This window comes from Hippichthys cyanospilos, chromosome 21, assembly GCF_059441005.1.
Source record: "Hippichthys cyanospilos isolate Australia breed blue-spotted pipefish chromosome 21, RoL_Hcya_1.0, whole genome shotgun sequence".
Lineage (NCBI taxonomy): Eukaryota > Metazoa > Chordata > Actinopteri > Syngnathiformes > Syngnathidae > Hippichthys > Hippichthys cyanospilos.
The window spans coordinates 15,278,724-15,301,162 of record NC_142389.1 but is presented as its reverse complement, the minus strand read 5'-3'; the positions used below and the strand labels follow the sequence as shown (position 1 = coordinate 15,301,162).

Here is a 22,439-nt window from a genome sequence, read left to right as displayed (position 1 = left end):
TTCTTTCATGCTGAAATTTCTTAATTTGAGGGTCGGCAGTCCGTTACAATGTAGTCCACCTGTACACAATTGGCTTCAAGATTATCCAAACATCTGCACAGCCCTTCCTTTACTGTATAGTAGCTCCCACCCACTTCATTGCTCTGCATAAACAGAAGACAATACCACACGTTTAGTAAAATAGTTTAGTAAAATATAAAAGTGACAGAAGTTAACACTGGTAACACTCGGGAAAGAAATACCTGTATAAGTTTAAGTTTAAGTGAAAGTGTACACTGCTTTAACAAAAAAGAGCCACTAGGTACCTTTGTAGATTGAAAAACTCCTTCGAACATTATTAACTGTGATCATTACACACACACACACACACACACAAAGGAAATTGATCAAAAAGATCAAATGACAGTATTAAATCCAAATGACATGTTAAAATGTAGAATAATATGAGAATCATAATTTCACAAAGAACCTACATAAAAGTGTAAATGTAGTCAGGAGTGAATGATGACAGTGCCCGTGAGTCAAAGCATAGTAATTTACTGTATGTGTTAGAGGGCGACTAGGCTTACCACCACCGGGAATCTATATATTTTCCTGCAGGTCTCAAAAGACCACCGCGTGTCGAAATGACATTACACTGTATTACAATTATAGTAACATGTTATTTACCTGGGGAATCTGCTCTCATATCACCACTTACAGCAATTTTGCCTTTATTCTTCAACTCCTCAAAAAACATTTTTATATTGCAGGCTCAAGAAATTGCATGGCATGTCTTTTGAAAGTATTGAGGTGACATGGCTCGGTGGTGGAGTGGTCGTCTCCCAGCCCAGAGAGGCTGTGGATTCGACCCCCGAACATCAAGACCATCAAGACCATGTAGAAATGTCCTTGAGCAAGACACTGAACCCCCAGTTGTTCCTGCGTCATCAGTAGGTAAATGACTAGTTTGTGTAAAGTGTTTTGAGTACCCAAGGTAGAAAAGCGCTATATACTGTAAGTGAAAGACAATTTATTGTATGTACTGATCTGCAGATTAATTGCATTGCAAATCTGAAAAAAAGAATTCTACAGTTTGAGTATTGATGTTAATGTTAGCTGGTTAATATTGTGGAAAATCTTCAGTTTCATTTTTACGTTTGCTTCTTCCGCATAAGATCCCCCGGAAATATACACTGCGGCCGAAAGTTGCAGATTGCCAACTGGTGTGCTACCAGTTATAGGCCCTCTTTGCCATTTTCGGTTGTACTGGCAGTGCGGACAATTCTGCATGTAAGAAACAAACGCTCCCCATTTTCTTTTTTCAACAACGCAGAGGTGCTAACAAATCTCCTTCAGACTTTTTTAAATATTATGTGTTTCACTTCTTCCAAGACTTGGCTCTTATTCAATGTCTAACAAGCAGACATTATCACTAACCTTCCTTTAGTGTTAGGCATCAATTTTAGTTTGTAAATTCATAAATGTACTGCATAAATGTGTTTATTTCCTCAAAACATTTTGACTTTGTCAGTAACTTCCATTGAACCAGTTAAAAAAAAGAAAAAAATACATTTCCCCAATTTTACAAAGTTATCGTAAAAATGTCTGACCTTTGCATTGTTAGCGAAATTTTCGTTCTGTTTCGTTATTGTATGAAAGACCTGGCTGAGCCAATCAACAACACTAGACCTTTTTCCAAGTTTCCACAATCATCACGGTGTGTCCCAAAAACTGGTCCTGTACCACTGACTTGGTAAATTACAGAGTACCACTCCACAGTTAACAAGTGAAAATGAAAGGTATACTTTCATAAGAAAGGCTCAAGGGTCTGGAAGCAATCCTTTCATGGATAATGAAGCCCAACAAGGTAACCAAACTTTGAGAAACCAATTTATACAGTACAGTGGTACCTCGGTACTCGACCATAATCCGTTCTGAGGTGGTGGTCGAGCACCGATTTGTTCGAACACCGAAAGCAATTTTCCCATAAGAAATAATGGAAAGTATGTGTGCACAAGTAAATGTGCACAAGCAGTACATGATAAAGATAAAGATAAATAAAGCATTATAAACCATTTTGTATAATTTACTTACGTTTTGGAGAGTGGTTGATGGCATACAGGAATGGATGTGGAGAGGACGGGAGGGAGTTACTCCTTCCATGATGACGCTAGCTAACTGCGACGCGAGGTACACCGCGTTCATATTTTGCTATAATTTCCTTCTTCGGTTCAATAGTGGTCCTCATTGTTTTCCTCTTTGCCTTCCCCTTATCACTGTCTTTCTTTGGACCCATTATTAAGGGCTAGAGCAACACGAAAAAGTTTAAATCCGGGAAGAAATACTCGAACAAACGTCTTACTCCGCTGGCGGTCTGAGTTGAACTGGCGCTTACCCGCTGGCCGAGAAGGGCCGAGGAGCGCGTTCGGGTCGGCTCGGCTCGGCTCGGCTCGGCTAGTCGAGCACTGAAAATCTGTTTGAGGTCTGATGCATTATCTACTTGAATTTTTTGGTCGAGCACCGATTTGGTCGAGTATAGAGGCGGTCGAGTACCGAGGTACCACTGTATATTAATTGTTTTTAGGCTATTTTCTGACTGACCTAAGACATGTGACCAAAACGGCCCTTTACTATAAGTGTGAAAAACAGAAATCTAACTAATGGGAAAGGTTAAATTAACATTTTTACATGAACGCATTTAATCATGTAAAATAGAACATAAACATCTGTCACGGGGCGGCGCGGCAGGGCGAAACGCCAATGTGGTAGAGAGGAAAGTGGACCCAAATGCAGGAAGGCAGTGAAATGGTTCAGTAATCCATGTTTAATAATCAAAAGGGCAGGCAAGAACAGAAGCAGGGAAAAAAACTGGATGGCGAAAACTCCAAAAACACACGCGGGCTGGCGACTAGAAGAAAACTCTTAACGGGCAGGCTGGCTCGGGGACAAAGGGCTAGACGAGACAAGGGACTGAAATGTGACTGGTGACAAGCAACTGCTAAGGCCTTAACAAAAACCTGGCTTATATGAACACACACTAATGACAGATGTACAACAGCTGGGAAGGAAAGAATAGGCAGGGGAAGCGGATTGGTGGACACACGAGGGGCAGGTTTACGCAGACAGATGGACAAAATCAAAACTAAGGCGGGGTGACACAAGGTTAACAGAAACAGGAACTATGCAAACAAAAGAACAGAACCCCTCAAAATAAACCCACTACCTAAAAACCAACAGAACATGACAATTTCACCTCCATCACTTTAGACACATCTGCGTAAGAAGATGTCAAAGTGGAGACTTCAATTGTAGATGCACCAGGGTCATATGTTGAGTCATGTGGGAGTTTGATTTCTGAAATGTTCATCATTTCCATATCCACTTCCTCTTCTTCCTCAAGACGTGGTCTCTTTGGAGATCTTGGAACAGTCTTGCACAAGGAGGCTTTTATTGGTGTTGATGAAAAACTGACGTGTTGTTGTGCTTTTGTACAAACTTTAGTGATGCATGTTGCCTGAACGTCTATGGGGTAACATAAACAGCATAGTACAGAAAAGTAACAAGTTCATAAACACACTGATTACTGATTGTGATGGGCCACATAAATCAAAATCGTGTAAAGTAAAATAACTGTCATAATAATTTCAAACATAAGATAGGAATGAGCTTCTGAAGGTAATATTTTAAACTAATTTCTCATCACCATAATTTTTTCATAAATTTGAGAAGTCAAACTATTTTACATAATGCATGGAAAATAATGATTACAGTATTTTCCGGACTATAAGCCACACCTGTATATAAACCGCAGCAGCAAAATATGTGCAAAAAAATGATTTTTGTCACGGATAAGCCACACTGGACTATAAGGTAATAACATGAGATATTTACGCAAAAAGATGGTACATGGAAGTTTATATATTTTTTTTTTCTTTGTAATTGTCTGCTAACAGCAACAGCCTCTCTTTAACAGACTGAACATGCCGGTATGTTTAATCCCAACATATTTATGGAAAATGGATGGATATTTTCAACACTAACAGAATAGTTAGTTAAATAGCAGTTCAAAATCAATACTTCAATAGCATCTTTTTTTATCGCCTTTTGTTTGATAGATTATTTTAGTGAACATAAAAAGACATTGCACATAATTCATATATATAATCATAAATACGCAAATAAAATCATATATAGAGTACTGAATATAAAATTTACACGTCACAAATTTATCCAAAATGTTATACATTCTCTTATTCAATTTAGAAATATGTTTTTTTTAAATAATATATTTTTAAAACTCCTTGAGCACAGCCATTGTTTAACAACTTTTCAGTTCTATTTCATATTTGTTCCATAAATTGAAACCTCGAACAGATACACACATTTGGTAGCTGGTGGCTAGCAAAAATATAGATAAAAAAACAACAACAGATAAGCCGCACTGGATTATTAGCCGCAGGGCTCAAAACATGAGGAAAAAGTCGCGGCTTATTGTTCAAAAAATACGATATTATGATTTGATGCGTAGACACACCTTTACTTCGGACATGGCATGACTTCCGGGTCCTTGCATATAACTATGTGGAGACATTTCTGTTGCATATTGAAGTGGATTCTGTTTGCAGACCTATAGATCTCAAAGGAAGCATACCATGTATGTTATCTTTGGAGGATTGTTTTGACATGCCTTTGCAAAAAAAAAAAAAAAAAAAAGGTAATATGTAGAGGAATGATTAACAGTCTTACACAAAAGGACATGAACAAAAGTAAAATATAGTTATGCTCATAAACTTGGAGTAGGTAAACTTACATGTACAACTGTGGCTTTACAACGTCAATAAATTACTTCACGTTGAGAAACATAAGAAATTAATAGCGGGAGAATAACGCTTCCTCAAATTGCGGTCTTCATATTGGTTGAATGTGCTCTCTAGCCGATGCAAATATGTCGTTCATGTTTATACAACGAAGCTAAAGCCGGTGCATTAATGCTCATAAAACAGGGAACAGTACTTACCAATAGGGTATCTCCATCGGGTGCGCTCGTCGTAATGGCGCCAGCTTTAAGTTTTAATTTAACGGCAAATCCCACTTCTTAACTGATGAAGGTTCTCCTTACAGTCTTCTGTGAAATGGCAATCACAAACAAGCACCTCCTGAATGTTTGGCTGTATGCTTCCAAAAACAAATAGCAACCATTTCTGGCAAATGGTTTAATCGGTGGGAAGCTTATGCAAACTCACAAATTTCTTACAGCCAAACTCACATTGGCGACTGTTGTAATTTAAGAATGAAGTTATTGTTTACTAGGCCAAGACGTGCTAGTGACAAATCTTTCCTACTTAGCCCCAACATAAAAACAAAAATAAAACGAATGTGTCCCAACCTGTCCATAAAGTGGGCGTGCATTTTCTTCTATGGGCTGTAGGGGGGGCGGTGTCAGGGCGGTCTCAGGGCGTTACGAATCATCCAATGACGTAACTGGGGATCACAAGTCGTTTTCACTTGCTCAGTTGGGGCGGGTGTGAGAGTGCAGAACAAATAAGGAATGCTTTGAAATGCATCAATGAAGGAAAATAACACTTAGGGTGTGTTTAAGATGAGAATTGTGGCATGATGCTTTTGTTCTTGGGATTTTATTTAAACCAAGGGGAACTAAATTTTCACTAAATTTAATGTTTGGACGTGTGTTGCAGGTAGTTGATGTGACATGGAGGTATTCTTGCAAACATTCAGAAGTGTTGTCACGGAGGACTAGTGTTCAGGAGACCTGGCTGCTGCACAATATTATTGGGCTCAATAATTTGGTAGGTGTTCACTTTTTCAACTGTTCTCACAACGGCTGTATCCCAATGAGCTCCAAACATTGCTGATTATAGTTAAAAGCTAAAATTCAGTCTTTCTGTGACAAATCACAATGTTTTGGGTACGTGATGACTTTGGTGTATACTTTTTGACTCACCCTATTCATTCAATCAAAATAAAGTTGTTGCCCGTGTTATTTCAAAATGTGACACACAAATCTTACAGTTTGTGCAGGGCCGCACATATACAAATTATCTCCAATGAACTGGCTCTCAATTTCTTTTTTGCTCTGATTTACCTTGAACAGAAGCAAACATGGATTGGATGAAACATAGGATATTATTCTACTTCTTAAAGAAAGGAACCAATAAGTCTTTAATGATGTGCACGCATAACTCATTTTACACATCTTTACTGTGGAACCATAGTCATTTGTTTCCTAGCACCAGCAAAAAGATGCATTTCGAGCATGTACTACTACACTCTGACCATGCAGCAACTTGTTGCGTTGTTGCCCTACAGAAATTCAGAGTGCACCATATTGACTCCCTAGCGACCAAACACAAGCGTTCTCAGACATTCTACGAAGGAAAGAACTTTGCCAGCATAATTACAACGGATTATGATGCTTTTAAAACAAATGCACATGTTGGCGCCAACTAATCAGGAACAATTCCGAATCCTGACGAAACACTTTTTTTGAAAAAATTCAAACATTCGGCAATGTTCGCAACTGAAAGGGATAGGGGCCCAACTTGCATATTTGCATATTTGGTTAAAATGTAAATCCCTGTAATGTAATTGTCATATCACAGAGACAGCAAGCCCTCACTGTCAACAGGAAATTAGAATTGAAAGAACGGCTACTTGTCGAACTCGTGGAATTCATATCCCCCAAAGTACCAAAACAAGGTGAGCTGGGAGGACGCATTTCGGGATCTCTGGCCTGGAGGCTAGCAAGAGGAGAGACAGATGGCGGCAATTCAGGAACTGTCAAGAAGGTACAGTATATTAACACAATGATGAGCACTGCAATGTTAATCCTTTACGCTCCAACGTAACAAAATTGCACCAAGCAACATTTACAGCGTGCCTTTACTCCAGTACTTCTAAATTATATATTGCAACGTCCACCTAGGAAAAATGAAACAAGAGGTGACTCACTGTGTGCATGTCTGAAGTTGCTCACCTTGGTCCAATGCCTGCTCAGGGAATTTGTGTGACTGCTCAGACACATTCAAAATTAGAGGGAACATTGCCTGGGACATAGCATTATGTGTGCGCTCCGCCCTTCTTCTCACCACCAGAAAAGGCCAGCAACACCTGGAAGTCAAGTTTGAACAAAACAAGCAGTTTTTATTTTCATTGGAGGGAGAACATGAGCAAACATAAAAAAAACAAAAGACCTTCTAAAGTAACCCTTATTTTCAAGCCAAAATAAAAAGGAATTCACTAAGCTAGCTAACTAACTCAAAACAGGAGAAATAGGGTTAAAAGAAAATGACATCTCCCTCCTACTGACTGCTACAACTATTTACAACTATTTACAAAAATGCACGTCGCAAAAAATTTTAGCTGCTACAAAGGGTTTCTACAAGCTGGGGTTTCCTGGTGGTGGGATGGCTGGAGAGAGGCAGAGTGCTGTCTGCGGGTTGTTTAAATAGACCAGCAATCAGATGAGCCAGCCAATGAGTAGGCACTACCTATTCCTAATTGAACCATTCAAAAAAATTTAAAAAAAGGCACAGGCACACCAAGGAGAGAGAGCTGGGTAGAGAACACTGCCGAACACATACACATACATGTTGCTGGATGCTGAGGTTGTATGTGCACTGTCAAATCGGCCTTCGCCGTTTGAACATACACGTATGTTTGCAATAAATACACACAGCACCTTTATCCACAAAGTTGTTAGTGATAGAAACGTTTGCAGAGTGGTGATTTTTGTCCTCTTATTGCGCACAACTTCATACTTGACTTTGTCTTGATCAGCCATTTTTTTGCTTCCAAACCACCAGCAGATCTGTGACATTACTTGTGTTGGTGAGAAAAAAAACCCAATGACAACAAAGAGGAAATTGATATTTATAATTTATTTATCAAATACTTTGTTATAGTCAATTATTACAAAATATTAAATAAATAAGGCATCGTAAATTTGAAACACAATATATTGGAATCTTAATGTTATATTGGGATACACATATTGCATCACTTTGTATTGCAATGTATCGACATACTGTTGTCATTGCCCTACTCTAAATTAGCAGAATTTTTTTAGATGGAATTGCGGTGATGTTGGCATCAACTGTGTGATGGCCATTAAAAAGTTGACCAAGACATTCCTAAATTGTGAATAGACATGTCAAGCTAGACCAGGGGTCACCACATGGTGCTCGCGGGCAATGGGTAGCCCCCGAGTATCACGAGTAGCCCGCAGACCTGTTCTGCAAATAGGTTTTGATACTTCTCCTTTCTTAAACTCACCTGATTCAAATGATTAGGATCATTTCCAAGCTCCTGCAGAGTTTGCTGATGAGCTAATAATTTGAATCTGGTGTGTTCAAGACAGAAGCATCGAAAACATGCAGGATTGCGGTCCTCAAGGACTAGAGTTTGAGACCTATGCGCTGGATGCTAGCTGACAGGCCACCACACTGTCCCAACTTCAAAATAAAAGCCTTCTGAAGCTATTGCATTGGCGTCAATATATTTACATGGTGAGCTTTATTTTTAAGTTAGATAAATTATGCCACACACACTAAATAAATGCTTATTACTCAAGGTAAAAAAAAATAAAATCCTGTATTATTACTACTGTTATTGATTTGAAGTATCTGAATTACTAAGGACTAATTTCACCCCAGTGGTGAAGAGGGAGCCGTTGGACCGCTAATAGTACCCATAGGTGGCAGTAATATGTATTGCAGTGTGTTTGGAATCTTCCAAAAATCTGATGTTCAAGAAAGCATTGCGGCAGTCCTCTCTGAATCAGAGGTCCCAATGATATATATTTCAAAATGGTGGATCTTTCCGTTCATTCAAATCAAAGCACACACATTAGTTTTTATAACACAAGTTAGAATTAAAAAAAAAAAACAACAACATAAATATCACTGTTTTTATTACTACGGAAGGAAGATAAAGTGCCAAGTGAAAGCCCACACATCTATTGTTAGTATTTAATGGCTTAATATTTAATAAATAATTCTATATTCCTCTGTGCTCTCAGGGTGCTGGGTATGTGTTCACACCCACTGAAAAAGAGAAGAGAGGAAAGCTAATTCATGTATTGTATAATGCTGCTAAAGACGAATACTGTCGCATCTCCAGTGACTCTGAGATCATTCACTGTTGGGATCGATGCGTGTGGAGTAAGGAGTCTGTTTTCAGGAAGGTGGAAAATGACTGGCAGATGGTAGGTATGTTAACTGCTTGGGATCAAAAAAGTTGTTTTCTTCCCTATTAAGAGATACACTTTTTTCTTTATTGATTTAATTGTAGCATTTCATATATATTTTTTTTATTGCTAACTATAGTTATTACTGTATGGTTAAAAAAAACATTGTGCAAACCCTTTTCCCATTGAGTCCATCCATAACACTCAATATTAGAAGAGTCTCCTGGCCTCTGCGTTGTGTGAAAATGATTTACAGGAGACGTGATGATGGTTTGACATTTTTATGACCTGTGTACAAACAAATAAATGACATACATTGGTAAATTTTGCGGGACAAACTGAATTTAATGGCAACACAAATGAACTAACTATACAAACGCAAGAAATACAACTAGGATGTACCTATACAAACAAATACAGTGGGCCCCCGGTTTACGAGATTAATCCGTTCCGCGGTTTGGTTACAAGTTACAGTGACTTGAAAAAGTATTCATACCCCTTGAATTTTTCTACATTTTGTCATGTTCTGACCACAAACATAAATATATTTTATTGGCATTTTATGTGATAGACCAACACAAACCCGTTCACAAAGTGAAGTAAAAGGAAAATTATACATGACTTTCAATTTTTTTTTAAATAAACTGAAAAATGTGGCCTTAGGGATCCATAGGTGTCGGGTGAAAAGTGAACTGGGCGGCGGCCAAAGGCGATTACCTTGGCACACTGATCCCCGGCTACAGAAGCTAGCTCTTGGGACATGGAATGTCACCTCTCTGGCGAGGAAGGAGCCTGAGCTGGTGTGTGAGGCCAAGAAGTTCCGACTAGATATAGTCGGACTCACCTCCACACACAGCTTGGGCTCTGGTACCAGTCCTCTCGGGAGGGGTTGGACCATTGGACCAGAGGAGGGTCCGTCAGGAAGTCTAGTCTCAGATTCAGGAGGAGCAGTGTCGTTTTCGTCCTGGCCGTGGAACAGTGGATCAGCTCTACACCCTCGGCAGAGTCCTCGAGGATGCATGGGAGTTCGCCAACAAGTCTACACGTGCTTTGTGGACTTGGAGAAGGTGTACGACCGTGTCCCTCGGGAATCTCTGTGGGGGGTGCTTTGGGAGTATGGGGTACTGGACGCCCTGATACGGGCTGTTCGGTCCCTGTATGACCGATGTCAGAGCTTGGTCCGTATTTCCGGCAGTAAGTCGAATTCATTTCCAGTGAGGGTTGGACTCCGCCAAGGCTGCCCTTTGTCACCCATTCTGTTCATTACCTTTATGGACACAATATCTAGGCGCAGCCGAAGCATTGAGGGGGTCCAGTTTGGGAGCCTCAGCATTGCATCTTTGCTTTTTGCGGATGATGTGGTGCTGTTGCTTTTTCAAGCCGTGACCTCCAACTCTCACTGGAGCGGTTCGCACCCGAGTTTGAAGCTGCTGGGATGAAGATCAGCACCTCCAAATCTGAGACCATGGTCCTCAGTCGAAAATGGGCGGAATGTCTTCTCCGGGTCGGGGATGAGGTCCTATCCCAAGTGGAGGGGTTCAAGTATCTGGGGTTCTTGTTCACAAGTGAGGGTAGGATGGAGAATGAGATCGACAGATGGATCGGTGCGGCATCTGCTGTCATGCAGGCTCTGCACCGGTCTGTCGTGGTGAAGAAAGAGCTGAGCCAAAAGGCGAAGCTCTCTGTCCACCACTCGATCTACGTTCCTGCCATCACCAATGGCCACGAGCTGTGAGTCGTGATCAAAAGAACAAGATTCCGGATAGAAGCGGCCGAAATGAGTTTCCTCCACAGGGTGTCCGGGCTCTCCCCTAGAGAGAGGGTGAGAAGCTAGGTCATCCGGAAGGGGCTCAGCGTCGAGCCGCTGCTCCTCCACGTTGAGAGGAGCCAGCTAAGGTGGTTCGGGCATCTGGTTAGGATGCCCCCCGGACGCCTCCCCGGTGAGATGTTTCAGGCATATCCCACTGGTAGGAGGCCCCAGAGACGACCCAAGACACAATGGAGAGACTATGTCTCTCAGCTGGCCTGGGAGCGCCTGGGGATCCTTCTGAAAGAGCTGGACGAAGTGGCCGCTGAGAGGGAAGTCTGGGCTTCCTTGCTCAAGCTGGACCCGACCCCGACCCCGGAAGACAGTGGTAGGAAATGGATGGATGGATGAAAACTGTGGCGTGCAAAACTATTCAGTCCCTTTTTCTCAGAGTCCAACCAGTTGTCTTCAGAGGTTACATAATGATTGCTGAATGATCTGCTGTTGACATCAAGGTTTAATGGCGTCCATCTGTGTGTAATCTAATCTTAGTATAAATTCAGCTGTTCTGTGACAGCCTCAGAGCTTTGCTAAGAGAACACTGGTCAGTGAACAGCATCATAAAGTCCAAGGAACACACCAAACAGGTCAGAGGTAAAGTTGGAAAGATGTTTAAAGCAGGGTTAGGTTATAATAAGATTTTCCAAGCTTTGAACATCTCACGGAGCACTGTCCATAATCAAGAAATAGACAACGTATGGTACAACTGCAAACCTACCAAGACATGGCGGTCCACCGAAACTTACGTGCCGAACAGGTAGAGCACTGGCACAGCTCAGGTGGGGGAGTCTATCCAAAGGACAACAATTAGTCGTCCACTGCACAAAGCTGGCCTTTATGGAATAGTGGCAGGAAGAAAGCCATAAGAAGTCTCGTTTGCAGTTTGCCAGAAGCCATGTGGGGGGACACAGAAACCATGTGTAAGAAGGTGCCTGAAACGTGCAGCTGTAGAAGCTGCTGAGGATCAGTGGTGACGTATGAAATCTCCTCAGCCATTGCAGCAAGTACAGGTGCTGCTGAGCTTTCCTCACCAGCTGAATGGTGTTTAGTGTCCAGGTGAGGTCCTCCCTATTGTGGGCACACACATATTTAAAGCTGCTCACCCTCTCCACTTCCCTTGGATTAGCAGTGGCTGATGTGTTCTCCTTTCCTTCCTCATGTCCACTAGCATCAGTTTGCTCAGTACATCTAGTTCTTTTTTTTTCCAGGGACCACATATTTGCCAGCAAGAGACTGGTTAGCGGCAGCCGACTAGCATAGGCTTTTAGCTTAGAATTGAGTCCTCCCCTCCTGCCCCTATTCCGCTGCTGCCTCCTAAGCACTCTCCTCCAGTCCGCTGATTCACTTGAGGTCACGTGCGATTGCACAATGAGTTGTAAGCCCGATAATACAAGTCCACTAAACTTGCAGTGAGTGTTGGCTATGTAGTGTAATAGTGCCTGCCTGCTGTATGTTAGCAGCACTTAACAATTGAACGGTGAAAGGAATGCAAAAAATGCACAATAAAGAGAAAGAATCCGATATTCCCACAGGGGGCTTTTGGTCCCCATTAACCGCAAAAAAACAAGAAAATACTGTACAACAATACAGGCCTTTTACCTGTTTATTAACCTTTATATGTATAAAGGAACAACTCTTTCATTTATTTCTCTGTCCTACAATTTATATTTCTACAGGTATATATTTCTCGAACTGAAGGCTCCTCTTTAGGACGCATCAGCTGGAAATTTGACTTTGCCCCAGCAAAATTAAGTGTAAAGACAGTCTCAATCAGGGCCAGCAGCCAAACTTTCCATTTTGGGAATGTCACCTGGCTCTTGCAATCAGACATGATTACAACTGAGTTTGTTGGAGGTAGGCAAGACAGATCCTTATTAAATATTCCACAATGTGACTTGATTTGGTGATTTTCTCTTACATTCAAACTTTCAGATGGGACCATGCAGTCATTCCAGTGTCTAAACAGTTCCTCTGAGTTCACTGTCACTGCACAGCTCAGTGGCGGGGTCGGAGATGCATCATGGCAACACTCTCAGCTTTTCAGACAGAGTCTGAAAGACATTGAGTCTTCATTTGAAATTCTTGTTCACTTACAAAACACATGATAATGTGTACAAACACACATACGTACACACAAATAAATCATATACAGTGGGCCCCCGATTTACTAGATGAATCCGTTCCGCGGTTTGGATCGTAACGCAAATTCGCCGTGTGGCGGGCAGTCCAAACCTATATTAATTAGCTAATGCGTAGGCAAAAACATCAAAATTGTACATAGTATAGTATACATAGTATACCAAGTGACACATATAAAATACATGTATACAATTAAATAACCATAAATAAAAAATATATAAAGGATTTACTTAGCTTTGAGTGACACAGTTATATTCCCTAGTGAGGATAGCGTAGCCTTCTTTGTATTTCTTGAATATCTCCAGCTTCGTTTCCATATAAATCAGTTCCTAGGCTAGGCTATTTTGGCCTTCTTCGTATTTCTTGATTATCTCCAGCTTTGTTTCCATATAAATCAGCTTCTTTTCTCTTTAACATCACTAGCAATCTTGAGACCGATGGCTAACCAATTAAAGTTTGAATTGAACACTACAATGCACAATGAATACCATATTGAAAGCACTTTCAAATAAGATTAAGACTTTAGGCAGCCATCTTTGTGACCACGTGCGCCGACCAATAGCAGACCAGCATCTTCATGACCCCGTAACGCCGACCAATAGTAGACCAGTATCTCAAGTAGTCGTGACACCAACCAATAGCAGACCAGCATTGCAGTGATGTGTGTTGACTCGTGTATAGACATATGAGTGCACACTGACCTCCATGTTGGATGTGTTGCACACACTGAGTGCCATGTTGGATGTGTCGTAAAGAAAGGGCGAAAAGAGGGGACAAAAAAATGTCGCGGGCCACGTCATAAGGTGAAAAAAAAACGTAAGGCAGGATGTCGTAAACCAGGGGTCCACTGTATATTACAAAACAGACATTCTTAAAATAACATGACCAAATCCCTAAACCACCTTCTTATAGATGTTCACAATAGAAGGTCATTTCTCATTGATAAAGTGCAAATGTCTCCTTGTGCATATTTGCAAATGATTATGTACAAGTATCTTACAGTTAGCTCATTTTAGTCATCGCAATGGTCTGTTCTAGTGTCAAAATTAGATAAGAATATAAGGTGTTACTATATATGGGACATCAAATGTTGGAGGCTACTCTTACTGTGAGTGTGAACTCTGCTAAAATGAAAGAAAAAGAAAAAAACAGCATAGACCAGAATGGACATTATTTTGTTGTTGTTCTGGTTTTATTGGAGTCACAAATCAGAAAAAAACAGCAGTGTTTAAACAAAACAGCCAAGATATGAACACCCATTTAGTCACTGGGCAACCCACTCTACCAACTGAGCCAAAGCCAGCCAGCAAGACTAACATGCTGTTGTTAACCTTCTGTTAGCTGGTGAACCAATATGACTGGCTGATTACCAGCGATCACTAGCTCATGGTTGGTCTTGCTGGGCGGCTGTTGCTTATTTCAAAGAAGAAAAAAATAAGACAGCATAGATGAGAATTGACTTTATTGTTTTGTTGTGCTGGTCTTGTGGGTGTCACCACGAAGAACAAAACAGCAGTGTCAAAACAAAACAATCAAGATATGAACACCCATTTAGTCACTAGGCAACCTACTCTACCAACTGAACCAAAGCCACCCAGCTAGATCAACATTCGGGGGGGGGGGGGGGGGGGTGTCTCTCTCCCCTTCTTTATTTAATTTTTCAGTTTGCAAACCTTTGTATTCTATAGCTGTCAGAGAAATCTCAGAAAAGAAGACTAGGACAAGCCTAGCTGCTTAAACAGCAAAAAGAGTAACTCAGACCAGCCAAGATTGACTTTTCTATGCCGGCATAGGGAAAAAGCTTGGGCAAATGTAACTCGTGGGTCTTCCAACGCTAGTTTTTCCACTGCCCAGCCGTCCCCCCCTGGCTTTTATTGAGTAGAAGCATAGGAGATTACAAGACACAACAAAAGAGCCAGCCGGGCGCCACCGGCAGCTGGGCCAAGGTCCCGGCTCACACTTTCGTGCGTCAACAGTTCTATCTAAGGACAGGGTCAAGATGAACTAGGATTGCATAAATGGGTAACAATGAACTAAGCACATAATGATAACAACCTAATATATGATTCCCTTCACAATAGCTCAGGAGTCACCAACCTTTTTGAAACTGAGAGCTACTTCTTTGGTACCAAGTTATACAAAGGGCTACCAGTTTATGTGAAGACCCTGATCATGTTATTGATTTCTCACAATAATTAAGAAACAGCTATAGTAAATATGTAAATCAAGTGTAATATGTGATATTTATGTCATATATTCATAATCGTTGGGAAAATTCCTAGAAAATCACAATGTTCTATCACTTGTAAACTACCGAGCAGGTCTGTGGGCGACTCATGTGATACCCGGGGGCTACCCAGCACCCGTGGGCACCATGTTGGTGACACCTGCTGTGTCACGTTGAGGAACATATTTCAAAATTTAATCACTTGCCAGATAAGTCTCTGCCCCTGCAGGAGGCCCAACCTCCCATAAGACATGATTACTGGGACCTGATCGAAGTTATCAAATGCAAGTGCCGGTCCAGTTCAACTGTGGGAAGGTTCATTTCAACTGTTGACAACCCCAGCTCCTGTGAGGATCGCTGAATGACCATCTTGGGTCAACTCGTCACGCTGCAAAGGAAGGTACCTATGTCTATTGACAAACAGCTCACCTTGGTTGAGTGGCGGCGTCTGACAACAAAGGGGATAAGGCATTTGGAGCCTATCCGTCTCATCGAAGTAGGGAGCAGTTTGTTCCCGAGAAGGCCCCTCGCCACTAGCCACTGTGAAGTTGCAGGGACTACGACTTGTGTCAAATGGGCACCATGACATGAACCATGATGATGATATATAGTCCCCTGTTTAACACTTGTTATACTGTAGATATGTTTTATTAATTGCAATGGTACATAATCATACCTAAATTCAATTTGGTGACAATCAGTCACTGTGACCAAAAAAGACCTATGAACACACCTGCCCTAGCATCACATGGTTCAATTTGGAGTGCATATGTACTTAATAGATTTTGAGTTATTTTTCATTGTTATTCCCCATGGGTAGGGGTAGTAAAAGTACCATTAAGAGTTGAGATTATGGCCTACCCATTAGGCGTTAAATGGTTGCTATGGATATTAGTGAGCTCAGAAGCTCACACCATTACAATTATTCAATTATTCATGAAAGGTTGAGACTCCTTTTCTTGGTTTATTTTGATGAATGGATGGCTATGTTCTTGACAATTATGTACAACTCCTATAGTTGTTTTGTTTATTTTCTAGAGGCATTTCAACATTAGTGACATTGTTGTTAGATGTATGTTGGGTACAGAATTAATATTGGGTACATTGATAAGAGTAAAATAACAAAAACATGACCTTACTAAACGATGGACAAAATGGTGAACATTAATAGTGAGAGGGTATATATTATATCAAGGTGACGTTATGATGAGGAATGTATTTTTATTTGATAAACAGGAAGGAAATGTTGGAATAATAGCATATATGTATATGTGTTATCATATAAAAACACATTGCTTGCACACTTCTTATCCCACTCACTCTCATATAGCTACACACATACACACACTCACACTACAGACAAACAATTCCTTATGGTATTATTTTGAAACTTGTAATCGCCTTCTTTGTAATCTTTGTAATAAAACGAGGAGACCCCAAGAACACCAGAAGATCCTGGTGCTCTCTCCCTCTTTTGCAAAAAATCGTGTCTGACTCGAGTTTTGGCATTTGTCCAGTCTCTCATTATTGATAACTCTGACACGTTATTCCTCTTTTTTATTACACCCATTTTTCGGCGTGTTTCAACTCATTCCCAGTTCATCCCATTCACACTGTTCAAATTTCATGTTCCAATTAATTGTGCGACGACTGCTTCCATTTTTCTCATTCCAAATGTTTACAGATTTGCCACATTTCCCTGTTTTCACTCCCAAAATCCCATTGACTTAAAATGATGTGATTTTACATTTACATTTACTACCTACGATGGCGTTTTAGGGTCACCTAGAGTTTAAAAAAAAAAAAAAAGATTAGACAGATTTAAAGACTTGACAGATTTAAAGTCTAACATACTCATACTGAAGATGGATTTGATTTGAAACAGCTCCTAGTTGCGAGTAGGGTCTTCGGATAGCTACACGGGTAGCGTGAGAGGGGCATACTGTGCTAAGTAACGCTGATTGGTTAGTTGAATTCGGGGGGGGGGGGGGGGGGGGGGGGTTGTTTTGCAATAGCAGCAGCTGCTACTACGCTAGACGCCCGCAATAGTCAACATGCATTGATTTTTTTTGTTGACAGCGATCTTTCACCATACAGCAACAGGTGGTTGTTTGAAACGTGAATGTCCAATTTATTCATAAATGATTTTATGAAATTGGACTGACAGGCTGATGACCTGTGACTCCAAATCCACGTTTGAAAATCATTAATATAAATTATAAATGGGCAAGGGATTAACTGCTACATTACCACAACATTAAATGAGTAAATAAATATTTAAAAAAATCGATCTGTCGTTAATTCATCCTTAGTTCGTAATAGGATTCTACGGAGTACGGAGCCCCCCGCTTCAGGGTTCATGTGTTTATCAAGACTAATTCTAGGGGCTTTTTCCAAATCAACTGCAGTGCTTAGTTCTGCCAGCAGAGGTCACTAGCTGTTACAGAAGCTTCCCGAAATTACAACATTCTCCCCAAAAATGTGCCCTAAATGGCCACAAATGGTCAGAAAATGCTTCATTTGAGCATTGATTAAATGCACATACATTATCCTTAAGATTGAATCCTGATGAGCCATTGACTGCTTCTGTTTGGCGTTCAGTTCGCGTTAAATTTATGGCGTTATATTTGTGCCACAATTATGAGCGCGCGAAAAAAAAATTGAGCAGAGAAAATCAAACTGAGCGAGCGAAAACAGATTTTGAGCGCAAGAAAAAAACTATTGAGCGCGTAATGATAAGAGTTTGAGCGCGCGCCGATGGAGTTTGAACACAGAAAAAGAAATTGCTCCCTCAAAATTCCTTTTTGCTCGCTCGGGATAGCCCTCTCTCGCTCAACATCTCGCTCTCGCTCGCGATACTGCTCCCTCCCTCAACATCGCGTTTGCTTAACATGGAGCTCTCGCTCGCTCGAGTCGTCCTCTGCGCTCGCTCAGTTCTGCTCACACGTTACGTTTGACAAAACCAGCCAATCAGAGCTTGTAAAAGTACTTTGATTGACAGCTCGAGCGAGCTGTTGAGCGCGAGAATGCTATTGCGAGTGAGCAAAAAGGAATTTTGAGCGAGAAACTTTTTTCCCGCGTGCTCGTAATTGTGGCACAAATATAACGCCATATAAATTCGGCCATTTTTTTCTGCTCTACGCGTGCGCGGCGCGACTGACGCGATAAGTTGGCGTTATGTCATTCAATTTGCATATTCAACTCAAACCCAATCATGTAAACTTTACATGACTTTGAACTTTACATTGTAAAGGATCATATTATCGAATCCAAAAGTGATTCACGCAAAGACGTGAAGTCGTGTCTCGCGATAATTGTACTCATGTACGAATGGTGAAACACGCATGTCTCACGAGAATCGTACTCAAAACACTGATAAGAATTGTCGCGGTGAACGCCTCTTTAATGACAGCTGTCACGTGAGCGCAAGCCGAGCACGTTAATCACGCAGCTGCGCGTAATCAAGGTAAATAAAAGGACCAATTACGTTGCCGTGACTAGAACGGAGTCGGCAATAGACGCCTTCGCACCGCAAGGTGATTTAGGCGCAGACATTAAATTACCATAGAGCTGTGGACCCGAAGCAAGAACTGAGCAGACAGCCGGTATGCCCCGTCTGTTTCTCCGAAATGCGCATTCGATGGTAGTGCGGTGGCGAAAATAGGCACGGAGGGGCGGCGCTAAATCATCCCGCGTGTGTATTGTAGTTAGTGGCTTGCTGAAGTTTTATTCTTTGTTGCATTCGCGCGTTAATTTAAAAGTAGGTTGTCTAACTTTAAGGCACTGGTAGTTTAATGTCTGTTTTATAAGGGATTTGAATAGAGTTGCTGTTTTGTTTAAGGTTTTTAACCTGTGGCCAAGCCTATGCCTACGGTCATGCGTGTGGCTACGGCAAAGGCTCACCTGTGACCAACATAACAGAAGGATTGAAGAAAATCAAAATAAAAGGAAAAACAAGAGTCTCTTCATTGAGTGGAACCCAGTTAGAAGCTCAGCTTTGCTACTACCCCTTCAAATGTGGGAGAAGCACAGCAAAGAAGTTGGAACACTTGACACGAATAGTGAAACACAAGTGCGTCTTTTTGACAGCGACGGATACGAATGGTGAAACACGCATGTGTTTTTGACAGCGATCTTACTCCATTACAGTACTTGTCCCTTTCCTTTTTGGGAAAAAAAGTGTGTTTTATAGTTGGCTAATCACGGTACAGTACATCATTACGGGGGTGCCTCCCTGTGTCCAAATTGAGACACTACAGCACCAGCACTTGACTGTAGGGGTCTGATTGCAGGATGTAGGAAGGGGGCGTGTAGTTCCAAAAACTACACACCCCCTTGGGTGGGGTTTTGCCTTTATAGGAAAACGGGGGCGTGTAATTACTTTTTTTTCTGGGGAGGCCTTAATCCTGGTATACTGTATAGATATTTAAAAACTGTTGAGCGATGCTCTCTAATTTGTAGCAATCTATGTTTTTATTTTATGGACACTTAGGCAAGTTATTTTTGTTTAAATGTTTTAGGTAATCTTGCTGATGTGATCCACCTGCGTGTGAGTGTGTCTAATAAAAACTCATGGAGTTGCGGGCAGTTGACTCTAATGGTGTGGAAGAGAAGTCAATTCTCTGTGTATTTTGTTACTTTTCGCTCGTTTTGATGCCTATAATTTGAACAATTTGCTGCTTAATATTAACTCTGTCAATAGGTTATGGGTCCAGGGTGCTGATTCAAATTATTATTAGATGCCACTGTTGTGGCATCATGAGTAGTCAATCGGCAGAGCTGAGTAGGAGCCGCTGGTCCCAACTAGCATTCGACGGGGATGAAAATAATTATGAATTCTGGGAGACAAAGTTTCTGGGTTACTTTTGTCTGCAGAGCCTGAAAGAAACAATTTTAGGACCACCCACAAGTGATGAAGACGATGCGCCATTAGAGAACGAGAAAAAGAATGAAGAAGTGTATGCCGAGCTGATACAGTTCTTGGATGACAAAAGCTTGTCACTGGTGATGCGAGAGGCACAAAATGATGGCCGTGCAGCACTCAAAATTTTGAGAAACTATTATGCAGGTAAAGGAAACCCAAGAATCATCAGCCTGTATACAGAGCTCACCTTGCTCCAGAAATCAAGTAGTGAGAGTGTGACTGTCTATGTGATTCGCGCAGAGACTGCCATCACAGTGTTAAGAAACGCAGGAGAGGCTTTAAGTGATGGGCTGTTGGTAGCAATGGTCTTGAAGGGGATCCCGGAATCGTTTAAGCCATTTGCCATTCATATCACACAAACAGATGACACAATTGCTTTTGCTGACTTCAAGACTAAACTGAGAAGCTACAAGGACACAGAGAAAATGCGCGCTACAGTCACAGAGGACAATGTGATGACTGCCCGAGCACAGCGAGCAGCAAGGCCCACCAAGGCAGGTCGAGATGAATGCGGTGGTGAGGCTAGAGCTGTACAGGCAGCAGCAGATCTGGCGTGCTACAGGTGCGGCTTGAAGGGCCACATGGCCCGCACCTGCCAACGAAAGCTGTGGTGTTCACACTGCAAGAGCTCCACGCATCGGGATGGACAGTTGGTAGCTTCTTTTATTTAACAGTTTGTACAAGACCTGATTTAAGTTATATTGTGAGCAAACTCACCCAGTACTTTGCAAAGCCATCTGATGAACAATGGGTCACAGTCAAGCATGTACTGAGGTATCTTAAAGGTACACTTCACAAGTTGCGTTACCGAAAATGTGAAGCACTAGGTCTACATGCATATAGTGATGCAAATTGGGCAGCCGATAATGATAGGCGAAGTACAACAGGTTACTGTGTCAGCCTATCCAAAAATGGCACTTTAATATCATAGAAAACCAAAAAGCAGCCCACTATAGCGCTATCCACTTTTGAGGCAGAGTATATGGCTCTAGCTGCAACTACTCAGGAGTGTCTTTACCTTAAACAACTCTTAGAATGTCTTGACAAACAAGCGTATAATACGCCTGTGGTTTACGAAGACAACCAAGGTACACTTGCTTTAGCAAAGAATCCTATCAGCAGACAGAGATGTAAACATATTAATGTACCACTTCATTAGGACTACAGTGATGGAGGGATATGTTACGTTAATGTATTGTCCAACTGAGGATATGGTTGCATATGTAATGACGAAGCCTGCTATTAAATTTAAGTGGGGTGTTGAGTGATGCTCTCTAATTTGTAGCAATCTATGTTTTTATTTTATGGACACTTGGGCAAGTTATTTTTGTTTAAATCTTTTAGGTAATCATACTGATGTGATCCACCTGCGTGTGGGTGTGTCTAATAAAAACCCATGGATTTGAGGGCAGTTGACTCTAATGGTGTGGAAGAGAAGTCAAGTCTCCAAGTGTATTTTGTTACTTTTCCCTGGTCTTGATGCCTATAATTTGAACAGTTTGCTGCTTAATATTAACTCTGTCAACAAAAACAAATGGCGGATCGGGAGCGCATTGTAAGTTAAAATTGTATTTAAGGAATGTTGCACAATTTTAATTTGGATATTAATAAATATGGTTAGTTTAGCTATACAATATATATTTTTTTTACTGGTGCACGAAATAAATTGTGTATTAATATCACCTTGTTCAAAGAAAAAAACCAATACAGTGGGTAAAAGTACCAGTTCCCCGCCGCCACGTTGTGAGTCCGTACGGCGATCAACCCTTTAGATCGCCGGTCGCAGGAGCTTACTTGCCTGAATTGACACTCGGGAGATAACAGGCTAATTCCGGTGTGTGGCCCCGACTGAGAAGGAGGTCTCACTCTGCTGCTTATCCAGCGCTCTCAAAGTGGACCGGTCAGGAGTCTGACTCAGACACATATACAGCTCTCTCAAAGCGGTCTGATAGGGAGGTATCACTGCATAAACCAGCGACCTCAAAGCGGACCATAAGGAAATCTCAGAGCAGGACGCTTTCAATAACTGTGCCCACTAACTGCAGACTAGACGGAGGGGTGGACCTCTGCGGCGGAGGCTCCCCCGAACCCCTGAGACAGACTCACCGAATCCCTAGATTCGATCAAACCCAGGTTAAGAACCACTGGGACAATA

The 22,439-nt window shown here is 41.5% G+C and overlaps 1 protein-coding gene across 1 annotated transcript in view; it reads left to right on the top strand.

Annotated features, from left to right (window-relative positions):
- ngly1 (N-glycanase 1) overlaps positions 1-17,259 on the top strand; it is a 33,211-nt gene extending 15,952 nt beyond the window's left edge. The window contains exons 6-9 of the mRNA XM_088405233.1: positions 5,679-5,789; positions 6,603-6,788; positions 9,020-9,205; positions 15,590-17,259. Coding sequence (XP_088261359.1) covers positions 5,679-5,789; positions 6,603-6,788; positions 9,020-9,205; positions 15,590-15,721 — 615 coding nt within the window. The 3' untranslated portion in view covers positions 15,722-17,259. The remainder of the gene's footprint in view (positions 1-5,678; positions 5,790-6,602; positions 6,789-9,019; positions 9,206-15,589) is intronic.
- Positions 17,260-22,439: the final 5,180 nt, after the last annotated feature.